The following is a 14929-nucleotide window of genomic DNA, read 5'->3' on the forward strand; positions in this document are numbered from 1 at the left end:
CGGTGGCACTCGCCCGTGGCTGCGTAGGCAATTGCACTGCCCCGGGTTGTGCAAGCAAATAACGAGTCCCTGAATTGACTAAGGAGTGTCAGGACGGCAGAAGGAAAAATTGGCTAAGGGAGCACATCAGCAGCCGTCTACGTGTCCTCAGGTGGTGCTCAAGGAGAATATATATTTTAATTTGTAGTCCATTTGCTGCAAAAGGATAGAAGTTTAAGATCTGCCATGGAGTACAATATGGCAATCCCAGCAAAGAAAAGGAAAACAACTTTTCTGTATTTCTCAGAACAAATAGCTGTCTCGACCATCACATCATTGTTTTACTATTACCAGCTAATACAACAGCAGACAGAAAGTGCAGCTGCGGTCCACAGAATATTTGGCATTTCTGGCCCAAGCATAATCCCTCATGTAATGAAAAACCTATTTCTATTTCTGCATCCTCGCTACTCTTCATACTGAAGAGGCTTGCGTCTGTCTCCCATTTATTGAAGCTTATTCTTCATCTAGACAGCCAGGTCTGGTTTGTATTAGAAATTATGTTTTAAATCACCATTTTTCTATTATTTATTTTAGGATTTTCAGGAAGCCTCTAGAGGTGCAGAAGAATTCTTCTTGTGAAAAAGACCCCAATACTCTTAATGAACCAAGCCCCAAATCCCTGACCCATGTTAAAGAACTTTGATGTTTTTAAGGTTCAAAATAAATTCCAGCTATAAAGACAATAACACTATTTTAAGAGTTGAAATGATATCAAGCTGTCAAAAAAATCTTTAAAATTCCCCATGCAGGAGTAAGGCTAATCAGATCCCTGAGCTCTCCTTAACGAGCAGGCTCCATTATTGGCTCTTCCTTTCTCTTCTCTCCCATGGCAGGGCTTTTGCATTTCAGTGACTAATGGAGCCTCCAGATCTAGGAGAGGATATATATGAAGAAGGAAACAACAGGTGAAATAAAATCCTGGCTCAATAAATCTTACGGGCCTAAATTGCATCTCCTTTCTCTTTGTGCGCTCTGCTGCCTCGTGGCCAGTTTTAACACGATTCCCTATTTTCAGGTCCCAGCTCCGCACCACGTTCTTATAAACATGCACAGGTCCCTGCTCGGAAAAGGCCTTGTATCATACAGGCACAACAACCCGCTCTGCAAGGTAAGAGAGACCACGGTGCTGCATTGCCTTTCTCTGGCAACTGCTAGTATGCCTGCTGTGAACGCTGTGAACCCCTACTTCACTTCAAAGTATTTTGCATTTTCCACAGGCCAGCAGAGGTGTCGCAAGTTCACGCCTGCCCTTACGTTACCTTGGGATACTTGCTACTTATTCCTGGTATTCTTCCAGCATCTATTAATTTTCTTGGCATATCAAGTTTTGCTTTCCTCTTTTAAAGACTTTTAATAACTGAACACAGGAATCCTCTAGTAACCATCCATTCCTACAGAAGAAGAATCTCCTTTCTTCTGCAGAAGAAAACATTACCCTCACAGCTCCAGTTCAGTGGAGACTGATTCCAACTACCAGGAGCAAAACCCGAGTTTGCGGATAAACCACACGCCTTGGATCAAACCAGCTCCCCGAGAATTACACAGAGGTTTCACGGTTTCCATATTTAGGATGCATACCTGTAGCACAAAGTTCCTGATTTAAAATTGAAAATTTGTCAATTTGTTATTCTGAGTACACAGAATTATTTCTGCTACGTTGCCAAACCTTTTGATAGCAGCAGCTTGGCTTTGCGCTTGGTGCTGGTACAACTGCGCTAAAGTTGGTTCATGTGGCCAAATTAGGATAACGAGAACCACCCATTCACGCCTTGCCTCCTGCTGAAGTAGGCATGAACCAGAGGGCCTTCTGATCATCTCCTGCCTTCCTCACAGAATCCTCCGGTGTCTCATTACTACTTCAGTTACATGCAGTCATCTGCACCTCACAGAAAGGAGAAAGCCTCTTGCAGGAGGAATGAATAAATTGAAAGGAGAAGATGCAAATACACAGAATATAAAACGTAACTGCAAGAATGGCTCGATGTCCAGATGGACGCCGGCGACAAGTGGTATCCCTCAGGGGTCCATACTGGGACTGGTGCTGTTTAACATCTTCATCAATGACATCGACAGAAGGACCGCGCGCACCCACAGCGAGTTTGCAGATGACACCAAGCTGGGTGGGGTGGTCACACGCCTGAGGGAAGGGATGCCACCCTGAGGGACCCAGACAGGCTCCAGCAGTGGGCCTGTGTGACCCTCACAAGGTTCAACAAGGCCAAGTGCAGGGTCCTGCATCCGGGTCGGGGCAACCCCCGGTATCAATACAGGCTGAGGGGTGAAGGGATGGAGAGCAGCCCTGCCAAGAAGGGCTTGGGGGTGCTGGGGGATGAGAAGCTGGACATGAGCTGGTAATGTGCAGCCCAGCAGGCTGACCGTGCCCTGGGCTGCATCCCCAGCAGCGTGGGCACAGGGCGAGGGAGGGGATTCTGCCCCTCTGCCCCGCTCTGCTGAGACCCCCCGGGAGTCCTGCGTCCAGCTCTGGAGCCCTCAGCACAGGACAGAGCTGGAGCTGTGGGAGCGGGGCCAGAGGAGGCCCCAGCAACGATCCGAGGGCTGGAACGAAAGGCTGGGAGAGCTGGGGCTGGGCAGCCCAGGGAAGAGAAAGCTCTGGGGAGACCTTATTGTGGCCTTTCAGTACTTAAAAGGAGCTTACAAGAAAGGTGGGGACAAACTTTTTGGCAATGCCTGTTGTGACAGGACAAGGAATAATGGTTTTAAACTAAGGGAGAGTAGATTTAGACTGGATTTCAGGAAGCCATTTTTCTACAATGAGGGTGGTGAGACACTGGCACAGGTTGCCCAGAGAGATGGTTGATGCCCCATCCCTGGAAGCATTCAAGGCCAGGTTGGACGGGGCTCCAAGCAACCTGGTCTAGTGGAAGGTGTCCCTGCTCACTGCAGGGGGGTTGGGCTAGATGGCCTTTAAATGTCCCTTCCAACCCAAAGCATTCTATGAGTCTGTGATTCCAAACAGTGCAGCACACGCAGATTCGAACAACACAGCTGTTAACGTACAGGTACAGGCAGCACGCACGCAGCAGACTGCCTGACCTTTCAAAGCATCGTGTCTGATCCAGGCCAGCTCCTGCGAGGCAAACCAAGCCCCGCAGAACAGCGTGGGGAGCCCTTCCCACCCAGCAAGCAGGGACCCTACCCCGCCCCACTGGCGTTCGGAGGTGAAAACATCTTCTGCTCAGTGGCTTTCCTCCGAAAGTATTTAGTAAGAAAAATGTTGGAAGAGATCAGCTGATCAACCAACCAGCAAATTAAAAAAGGCTTAAAATTAAATTAACTGCAGCACTGTTATGTATTATGTATATTACCTTTTAAAAATTGAACACAACACAGCGGGATAAATCTGGACATCTCGGAGAAGAAAACAAACCTAACCCAGAGCAAATTTAAAGTTTTAGGTAGGGTCCTGCAAGATGAACATAAGAGCATGAAATTCTTTTCCATTCAGGAACTATATTAATACAAATGCTTCTCTTTTCTGGTAATTATTTAGTAATAGCCAAGATAAAGACATTAATAGTGTCTAACAATCACACAGTGGGGCTCAGTAGTGATTCTCTCATTATCCAATCTGCTCAACATACAAGTCAAAACATGATTTTTCTAACCAAATACATTCTTCACTTTGGCATTGTAATTCAAGCTTCTGATGTCAGAAACAATTACGAGAAATTAAATGGGTCAGAATTCCCGGAACATTAAGAAAATATACACACATCAGTCAGAACAAGGAGCCTCTCCTTCCTACGCCCCTTACTCTATTAAATAAAATAGGCTTTGGCTCGCTTAAACCCATCGTGGTCAAATTCTGTGGAAAACAAATGTTCACTCAGCCTCAGTGAAAAGGGCTACACGTCTCAGAGCCTAGCACTCATCATTATTTAGGTGAAATGCCTCCAATCACTAGAAATGGCAGTAACTCCTCGCAGTGGTACCAGCAGGGATGGACCGGCTGGGGAGCAGCCCTGGAGGAGAGGCCCTGGGGTCCCGGTGGGCAGAGAGCCGAACACGAGCCAGCGATGTGCCCGGGCTGCCGAGGCGGCCAGCAGCATCCGGGGCTGTAGGAGCAGAAGCACGGCCAGGAGACCGGGGGAGATGATGACATCCATCTGCTCTGCACTCATTAGCTTCCTTTGAGGACAACTGCGTCCAGTTTTGGGCCTCCCAATGCAACAAAGCCAGCGATAAACTGAAGACCCCCAGGATGGCTGGGGCTGGAGCGCTTGCCCTGGGAGGAGGTGCTGAGGGAACTGGGTTTGCCTACCCAGAAGAAGAGATGGCTCTGGGGGCTTAAAGGCAGCCTGCCGATACCTACAGGTCATCAAGAAGATAGAGCCAGGGTCTTCACACTGGTATACGGTAAGAGCATGAGAGACACCGCGTATGCATTGAAACTAGGCTCAGCCTAGATGTAAGGAAATACTTTTTCCCTACAAGCACAGTCAAAGCAATGGGACAGGTTGTCCCGTCTCTGTCCTGGGTGGTCTTCAAGACCAGACTGGACTTCAGAGATGACTCAGGTTTGAGCAAAAGATCAGCCTAGAGACCTCCAGAGGTCCCTTCCAACCTGAATTATCCTGCAACCTTGTAAACGTATATCTGGAGTGCAAAATATGTCCCGGGGATCAGATGGGTTTTCATGGAAGATGCCATTTATCCTCATTATAATTACAACGCTATTGCATAAAGAATAACAAGGCACAACATGACGAGAATATGGTGTGCTAGGTATTCAAACTCACTGACCTCCGCAAGTCAATGACTTTATTACTAAACACACAGAAAATATAAGATTGCTGGGATTTTTTGTCCCTGGGTAGCGAAGTGAGCAGCTAGCTCAAAGCACGATGCAGCAAGACTATGCAGAATTAAAGCCTGAATAAGCAAAAGCTGAAATGAATCCAAAACCTGTTTCTTACCAGTTTTTTAAATTACTGAAAGGAGGTAATTTCACCACATTATATTATATGGTGAGTAAAGTCTTCTGTCACTTCATAGTGATGTGTCATTTCTCTTCCCAATGTGCAACTTCTTTTGCTCCGTAATTCCTCTCGTCTGTTACCCTGCCTTATTATTTTCACAACTTGAACTTAATTCCCATTTTTATATTTTGTGTTCCTGCAAGTTCCTTGAATATTCTCTTGTCTCTTTAGTACACTTAATCATTTTTCATTTCTTTTTTTTTTTTTTCCCACGGCTTTCAAAAGAGTTGCAAGCGCTACACTAGCCACACTTACAAAGTCCATGTCACATCTTTCAATCTGCTGTTGCCCCATTGAGCAACAGTTACGCTCCTAAAGGTAAATTTGTACTTCTACATCTAAATGAATAAAATCCATAAGCATGACAAGTGCAAAACCACACAAACAGTTAACAAAGCAGCACAGCAACAAATAATCCATATAAATGAATCCATAAACGATCAACAGGTGATTTCCATATAAACAGCTGCTAACAGAACAATGTTTCCCTAGGGAGAAGGGAGGCATTTTGCACGGATACCAAACATTGACTTTTCAGAGAGAATGGACACAGGTTTGTTTGATAGGGATCTCTGACTTGGCATTACATTAGCCAAATTTAATCTTCAATATCCCTTATGCTCACCCTTCTGCTGAAAAACGGTCTCTCTCAGTACGTTGGGCAAGGTTATAAAGCATGTCTCACTAAAGCATCTCAAAGCTTTTCATCATTTTCCCCCTGACTTCCCGCAAGACTTGGTCTGCATCTACTTATCTCTGCGATCTCTTTGCCCTGACAGGATTTCATACCTGTGATTCTGGGATTAAATCCTAGACTACTAAAAAAATTCCTAATATTCAGTATTTGCACTGATGAAAGTGAGAACAGGCTCTGTTCCACAGCCATTCTGAAACCCAGGGTATCTTCCACTTTGTGTATGGTAGGACAACAACAGTGCATGTGAAGTGCAGCATGTGCTTCACAATTTAGAAAAAAATAACAAACCCAAACTCCCAAGCATCTCTGAAAAAGCCATTCTTGCAGGTTGGGGTAGAAAAAGCCAAAACCTGCACTGCAGAAATAATGGTACTACTAAACTCTAATTTTAAACGCGCTCTCTCTAACATTTCCAGGTTAGCCACTGCTGTTCTACTACACCCCACCGCTCGTTTCTGCGGTACTAACCTGTGCTACACCACCCGTCCGGAGTCGCGCAGCATCAGCTGCTGCAGCCAGCACCAACTAGGCAGCTGCACTGCTTTACTCAAGTTCACAGCCATATGTTTTATCAGCTTCTGGTCAGCATCCGTGAAAAATGTTTTCCCAGACCCATTTTAGCCTGTGTTGTGCAATATGCATAGAAAAAGAAAATAAAAGTGTGGCCCGCAAAACAGACCCCCAATAACACACCACAGAAAACATCCTCTCGGTCAGCCGCTTCTTGCCAAGGTTTCAGAGTACATTTCCTTGCCTTGGTAGCTAAGCAGAAAGGGTTTTCAATTTCGAGTGCTAAGCACGTGACAGCACTTTGTGAGTTACGGACACACGAGTGTCACTCTAGTTTCAAGGGCTAAGGTTTACCGTATGAAAATCCTCGACAAAGAGAATTTTACCAGGCTGATAAGACTGCCCCTTCACACTGAGAGGCAGCTGCTCCCATCATCTCGGAGGTCTCTGCTGGGCAAAACAACAGGTACGTCAGCTTTTCTGGGAACAAATCTGCAGGTCAAGCTTTTATTCTTGACTCAGGCAAAGCACAGGCAAACTATACCCAGGTAATTTCACACAAAAATCCTCCTGCTCTTTGTAGCATACACAGCACCTGGAGTACTTTGTCTCTAGGAAAATTTTCTCCTTCACCTAAGCAAGCCTCCGGACTGTGAAACAGGACAGCTGCTAGGCTGCAGAGCCACAACTACATTTTCTGGAGCCAGGCTCCACCATTCCGAGCGCTAGTGCACAGTTTTCCAACGGGATGGGGCCAGACGCCTTTCCCTGCAAGGTTCAAAGCTCCTCTTCTCAAAGACAGCGTCCGACAAGCTCACCAAGCTACTGCTGCTCTTTCCCCTCTCCGATTGACTGGTATCAGTCAACACGAATTACTGAATGTGCGACATTCAGAATATGACAGGCATATTCTAAAATGTAATTATTGCCCCTTAACTGACACCTATTTTCAATGCAAATTTAAGAACAGAACCTCCTGTCATCAGCTAATCTTGCGAGATGCAGAGCTCCCTGGGTTTACATTGATTTCAAGCGCATCTGCTAGCAGTGACTGACAGCCAGGTGACCTCTGCCTCTCAGAGGTTCCATCTTTGCATCATTTTCCCTTTTTTCAGGCTCGGTTTCCAAAATGTCTAGCAGATTTGATTTCAGTGAAGTCTGGACAAGACAAAGTCAGCGCTTTTCTGACTCTACAAGTGAGAAACAACAAATGCAACATCAGAAATCTAATGAAACATAGGTTGTCATTCAACAAAAACAACTCAGAGAGAGGGAAAAAAATCAGCTGATCCATAAGACAGCCACTTGAGCAAACTGTTTTGGTGGATCCAGATCTGCGGAATCAGGGTCAAAAAGACAACTGGACTTCTGAGTGGAAGAAATTACAAATGTGAATGAACAAGAAACTTCACACAAGCTCTTACATTAGCAAATATCTGACTCATTTGTGAGAAGAAAATAATTCCAGTTGATATCAACACCTGAAGAGTGCAATTTTATACCAGCTGTGGTACGTGCACATATTTGATGCAGAGTAAAAAGGGGACTTCTACATCCAAGTCTAAATTTTTCAGAAACCCCATAAATGTTATTATCAGACTGCCACAGAAACAAACGAATACTTCTGCGGATACAAGGGGGATAACCACATAAATTCACCGTTTATTTGTCCATTTGTCCTTCATCCTTAAAACACCTACTATGATACATGAGCAATAACATTTTCCTGTGCAACATATGCACTAAGGATGTCGTGCAAGCATGCCATTTCATAGTTTCTTTCCCATTTTCCTTTTACTTTTCCTGCATATTCTTGCACGTGATAGTACATAAAATAGCATCAGTACTCTAAAAGTTATCAGTATGAGTCTCGAGATACTATCTTCAAGTGAAGCATCTTTAAACCTGTAGCAGCTTTTAATTTCCACAGAAAATAAGGGTATTTTTCCCCACGAAGGAAAGTCTAAATACTTTAAATTACCACATTTTTAACGCACTGACATGTTGATGGTCAGATGTTCTTCGCTGCTCAAAGTGAGACTGGCAGGAATCAGGGCAGCGTAGGGGCTTACAAAAACGCGGTATTTATCTTTGGCAGCAACTACTTTGTGAAAAGCACAAGGTGACTTGCTTTTTCCTCTCCTTTCTTCTTTTTTATATTTCATCCCTTCCAAGTTTGGCTCTTTTCAGTGGTGCCCAGCGACAGGACAAGGGGCAATGGGCACAAACTGAAGCACAGGAAGCTCCAGCTGAACAGGAGGAAGAACTTCTTCCTTCTGAGGGTGACAGAGCCCTGGCCCAGGCTGCCCAGGGAGGCTGTGGAGTCTCCTTTCTCTGGAGATATTCCAGACCCGCCTGGCCGCGGTGCTGTGCAGCTGCTCTGGGTGACCCTGCTTGGGCAGGGGGTTGGGCTGGGTGACCCACAGAGGGCCCTTCCAACCCCTGCCATTCTGTGATTCTGGGATTGTGTGTGAGCTAAAAACTCATTCAACATGACAAATGCTTTCATTACTCCCTTTGCCTCCGAAATGAGCACCCTGACAAAGACAATATGTGTGGTATACGCTGTCCTCTCAACACTTTCTGAATTGCTGTCTGGTCGCTGGGTTTTACCACCGGTCCAGCATCTTTGGGATGTCCTAATCTGAGTGACATTCTTCCTATGTCACCCCAGGACAGCAGGAGTAACCCCTGGGCTTTGTGACATGACGTATGGCTCAGACAGGATCATAGGAGAGTTTTATTTACGCACCCCATACCGGAATTTACCAAAAGGTTGCGCAATACTACCAGCTAATACTCTTGCATTTCACTTACAGCTGGCTGCTGAAGAAACAGGCAGAAGCGATAAATCTGGCTCTAAATAAGCAGACAACATTTTGTGTGCCATGTAAGGAAAAAGGTACCTGAAGTGAATTTTTCCTATTCTCTGCTATTAAAAGCAGTATGACAGCCACAGAAACCTCTTAAAATTCTCTTTTTCATGGGAACAACCTGAAAATTTTTTGCCTCTTGCCTATTCCTTTAACAAAAAAACCCCAAATTGCTTGATTTATTTTCAATCTGGCAAACCTGATGTGTGTTACAGTTTCTGCAGAAACTCTGTCAGGGTAAGAGAATGCCGGTACAGAACAGTACGGCTAAGACGGCAAACTGCACGCATGCCAAACCAAGCGCATTTTGCACACACACATGCCAGACCACGGCAGGCCAGCGCCACGCAGACCTGCAGGAATCTTTCCCAGACATCAGTCAGAAGAAGGTTCAGAGGAAGGTTTAGGAAAACTCAGATAACGATGGCACTGACTGGCCTATAAAGGAAAAGTCTATTCAGACAGCCAAACTTTGATGGCATTTTGTGAGCTAAGCCATCAATCTACACGTATCTTTAAAAAGAAAATAAAAAACAAAGTCTCCTTCTAAGAAGACATATTGTCATTATTTTGACATATGTTTAACTTGTTAAACAAAGACACTACTGAGATTTTAAGATCAATTATGTAGTGTGGCAGAAAGTTCCAAAGGTTATTATGCACTACAAACTTATTTTTAAAGCTCTAAACATGTTGCCTCCTCATTCCATTCACTGTATATTTATTTGTCTGTTATTGGAAAGGCAATATGAATGCCTAAATAATTTTAAAAATATTTATTCTTTTCTATCTGTTACAATACTCTTTTTTCTCGTCTCTTTAAATCACCCCTCATTAGAAATTTTTTCGTGACCCCCCCAATATTTGGCAGTCCTCTGAAAGTCCCACACTGTGTGGACAGCATATATTATGTCATATATTATACGTATGTTATATATATGAAATACATGACATATATTGTATATATGTGTGGACAGCATATATTATGACATCTAATATGTCCCAAGTGTGTGGACAGCATATTTTCAATGATCTGTTCATATCAGTCGCCCCCTCTTTTTCATTATAGACAAATTCATTTAGAAATCCCAAAGACAACGCGAACTTCAAAGTATTCTTTCAATATCATTCACCTCATATATGCCAGCATTGCCTTTTTCATTTAGTCCTGCAGTAATCTTGATTAGCACTGATCTGATCACCTTCACACAGCCTAGATACATTGACAACCCTAAGAGGCAGAACCATTTGCTGCAAATTCTGATGACTTCTTCCATAACTATTACTTCTAGCTGACATAACCCCAGTGATGTAACCTCTGTTATGGTGGAGAGCAAGAAATGTTGTTTGTGGACATGTATGGCAGAAAAACATTATCAGCACCTTTAAAGCCTCTCCTACACCTCAAGTTCTGACGGCAAAACACATCAGGAGGAGTTGCTGCAACACGGCGTACTGCCCTTCCTCCTGCGTGTCCTGAGGGAACTTAACATCCTTCTTCACCCCAAGGCTGCCAGCTCTCCTGGCAGATTAACAGCTCTCACTTGCCCATTGTCTCCATGATTAGAACAGGACTGGGATTCCGGTCTGATCTGAACATTATTCTGGTCACCCGTTCTGGAAACAGAAAGACATTTTTCCTCCTGACAGAGCAGGACCGAGCTGTTTTGCCTCCACAGCAGTTCAGGAATTACTCGGTCAGGAGCCCCAGCAGAGCTGCGGAAGAGCGGGACAGCTGGTGTTTCGCACTGCTGCTCCTGTCCCAGGAGAGAGGACATTTAATTTTCCCAGGACTCCAGTTCTGCACGTACCCAGGAGAAGGCAATCCTCCAGAGAACTGCAGAACAAGGAAAGGTTCTTCAGGTTTTTTTTTAAAAAGCAGGAGATGATTTAGCGCCTCAAGTACCAAGCACCTTAGGTCATACCACTGGAGGACAGCAAGGGCCAGCAATTTGGTGGGTGGATTAGCTTACAGCTGATGGTCTTACACCTGCTCTTTGTTTTGTGGAATGAGTTTTTGCTGAGAGTGAGGGAATTTAATTAACGAATGGCCTAACTAAAGCACCTCCCTTTTACCTTTCTGTTGTTCTCATGCACCTAAGGCAATACAATTTTCTCCTTGTTTTCTTTTCTTTTCTCTCTTTTCCATCATTTTAAATTACGATCACAGTGGATCCATCCAATTTATTCACAGGATTAATTGAAACTATTTTCTAGTTTTGACAGCTACTCTTCAACAGATTTATTCTTTACTGTGTATGGCATGGAGGTTGTCAGGTAACTTCTCATTATTTAATCCTTGAGCCAACACTCTCTTCCTAAAACCTGCTTTTGCGTGTTCACTAACCAACTCTATTGCACTCATCATTCTTTAGTCAGGAAAGCAGACCTCAAAACTTCCGTCAAAACAGATCGCTTATGTCGTTACTTGAAATTATAGATCATTCATCCGTTATTAAGAGTCAATGCATTGCCTTACACTCTCTCTTGTCTTAGACAGTATATGAAAGTGTATAAAGCAATAAGCATGTTGCAAAGCTTTGCTTTAGATTACAGTAACCCAAATACCAAGGAAAAATATTCTTCATAATCCATCACTTCGAAGTTATGCACATGATTAAAATATTCAACTTGCAGAGTATCATTTCCCATGTGCATAATCACTCAAACGGAGAGCTGTTGTATGATAACTGTCAAGTTCAATAACTCATGTGCTTTCCAATCTTTTTATTTCTGTATCAGACTAAGCCTGTTACTCTTCCAAGGTTTTCTACAGAAGAAATATAAAGATGGTTAGCTCTCCCAGCATGCTGGGACGCAGGCCTGGCCTAAAGAGACAGCAGCAATAAAGTAGGCAGCCAGCTCTCTCTTACTATGGTATATATTAATTACATATGGAAGCTCGTTAGTACAGAAAATGGGGAATCCTTAGAAAACAGCGTCTATCCTGTTGAGTCAGATTATATGGGATCACAAAACAAAAAATCATTCTCTTCAAATGCAGAGAATAAGTAGAAAACTCAGTACATCTTTATAGGTCTTTTGAGCACTATATATGAGAATAGTTTCAGAGGTGAACTAAAACCCACACAGAATAAGTAGGGAAAGCATTAACAGAAAATATTGCGAAGCCACTGTAATTTTGCCATTTACTCAGAAAGGCTCGAGAGTTTGTGCAGCATGCCACTGTCATCAAGGTGTTGTCGAAGGCACTATAACAGGTACAAAATACACGGCTCGTTTGTGTAGACACGTAGAAAAACCTCCAAAGCAACAGACAATGAAGGCAATACTGGGGGACAGGGATGGGGGGGAAATAAGAAATGAAAGATGAAATAACAGAAGCATGTTCAAAAAATCTCTAAAGGCCATGGAAAGAATTAGGACATGGTGTGGTCATTACGAATATATTAATCACGGGGAATAAGCACATTTGGAGCTTCCTTTCTGTATTTTTTGCTTACAAAATACTAAGGGTGTGTGGAATCTGGAAAACAACAGCACACAAAGTGGAACTATCTAACTCTTTAGATCTAACAGCACCGGGAATTTAGGCAGGCAGACAGATATAGACCGAGACTTCTTAATCAAAATGGTTTCGTGTTTTTTACGTAAAGGCAGCACGTGATGGTAATACTTGAATTCAAACGTCAGTAGCTTCGGTTATTTATATGGATTCACCACCTATCACAATTTTTTTTCCAAATATTTTTTAAAGATATGGTAGTACATAAAAAAATCTTAATATCCCCCTCTGAACCACCTATGAGAGATGCATATCTGACACCTGAAGTTAACACTGCACATTGAGCATCCTGAATCGATTTCTTGCTTCCACTGCTCTTATGACAGCGAACAGGACGTGAACATTTTATTTTGGCTCATTAATCAGTATAAGGAACAATAATTTTCTTTGCTCCTTAAGAACAACAATTTGTGAAAGAGATTGACCATCCTTTTGTCTGCTGAATTTTCACTTGCTGACATAGCCACGTGATTTGACAGAGAAAGCACAGCCTTACCTATGAAATATGCCAGCAGGATGGCAAGCAGGACTGCAGCAGCAATCGCGGATAAAGCAGCACATTTCCAGCTACAATACTTGGAAGGCTTTTTCAGCTTGAACGCATTCCTGGAGAATGTATTTCTAGGTAACAGTCTGGGAGGTGGAGTATAAACTGTTCCTGAGGTCAACGGGTAACCAGGGGAAGAACTACTGAACAGCGGAGTAGTTCCAGAAGATGTCTTAAACAAGAAATGCCTGAAAAACATAAAATGGAACATAGTTGAAAATGGCAAGTCCTGTAGTTAAGAAAGAGTATCTCCTATCCCTGTTCCATACCAGCTGCCGGAACGCATTAAATTCAACAAAAAAGAAAAAAAAAGCATTTTGTAAGAAGAACTACGGAGATGAAAATTCTCATCGTCTTTTTGCTACCAGAACGTATCAACTGTCACTAAAACACAGTGTCAGGATATCTTCTGTCAGGATATCGGCTTAATCCTTTCCGTAATTAGGTGCAACCTGACCAGACACTAGCTACAACCCCAGCACGGCCGATGCAGTGTCCTCGAGCACCAGTTGAGATCGCACCTGTAAGAAGCGTGAGCAGTCTGGAAACAAAGCTCACGTTTGGAAGTGACATAGCTGTCAATTCCTTTTAGCCTGTGTTTAATTAGGACAAAGCAACTAATTTCACTACAAAATACCCACAATGTTTATTAGTACAACAGAACACTTAACTTTACAAGCAAGCATCCTTTCTGAGTTCACAGGTTTACATTATTTCCCAGTGGAATCCCCTACCCAACAAATACTCTAAGACAAAAAAAAATATGAGTCTCATTAACGCTCTTGGCAAAAGCTGCCAGCAAAAAACATTAAGAACATGTTGAGCCAAACTTACAATCCTGTAAGAAAAGGTCTTGCCAGAATTAGAATTAGCCATTATTTTTCTTACTGGTACGCAGGTTTGGCTTCAACAACTAGAACAATCACCAGAAGCACAAGACTCAGCAGAAGAAAAGAGGACTTCAACTGCCCATACGTTTGTTAGGAATAAAATAATGGACAACATAAACTACGGGACAAACTCTCAGAAAATGCTGCCAACAACGAAGGAAGCAAACTAGCAGATTGGCTTCTCTAGATTAACTTCTCACAGTCTGGAGGAACCAATGACAAGCAAGTTCCCAGTAAACTATAAAAAGGGAAGCACAGAACAGAGGCAGTGGTCTTCAAGAAGGCCACTTGTTTGGAGACAAAAGAGCTCTGAAGATCCGTTCCATACCCTCTCCCTTCACAGCTCTGAGAAACAAGTGCTCCTTGGAATCAACAAGACTGAAGAGACTCAGTAATCTCCAAAATCAACAAAACCACAGCCTAAAAGAACCCAAGTCCTACTTCAGACGTAAAACCGTTTAACACCTTTATTCAGACCAGAACAGTCACTCTCAGTCAGTATGTCACCTCCAACAGCCTGTTAGAACTTCTGAAATCGCCTTCATTACGACGACGCTTTGGAAGTTTGAAACTGGAATGTGTTTTCCAAGTACCTTTCCCAACCCATCATCACGCATGCGCATCCTTCCAAGCACAGAGTTTACTGTATTCTTATTACACAGAATAACCACAGCGATTTTAAAGACTATTAAAGCATTCATTTTGAAATGAAAACCAGAGCACAATAAATGGCATAGAATTGCAAGAAAAAAATTCAGACACACAAGTAGACATTGAGACGTGGCTTTCAAAGCCTAACTACCTCAAGCAGATCAACTCTGTGTTTTGGTTTGGTTGGGTTTTT

The 14929-nt window shown here is 43.3% G+C and overlaps 1 protein-coding gene across 16 annotated transcripts in view; it reads right to left on the bottom strand.

Annotated features, from left to right (window-relative positions):
- Positions 1 to 14929, bottom strand: part of TENM2 (teneurin transmembrane protein 2) — a 1253534-nt gene that overhangs the window by 160876 nt on the left and 1077729 nt on the right. For all 16 annotated transcript variants that reach the window (XM_075442184.1, XM_075442183.1, XM_075442198.1 and 13 more), the window contains one exon: positions 13145 to 13383. In XM_075442184.1, coding sequence (XP_075298299.1) covers positions 13145 to 13383 — 239 coding nt within the window. The remainder of the gene's footprint in view (positions 1 to 13144; positions 13384 to 14929) is intronic.

The sequence above is a fragment of the Opisthocomus hoazin genome, chromosome 23 (genome assembly GCF_030867145.1).
Source record: "Opisthocomus hoazin isolate bOpiHoa1 chromosome 23, bOpiHoa1.hap1, whole genome shotgun sequence".
NCBI lineage: Eukaryota > Metazoa > Chordata > Aves > Opisthocomiformes > Opisthocomidae > Opisthocomus > Opisthocomus hoazin.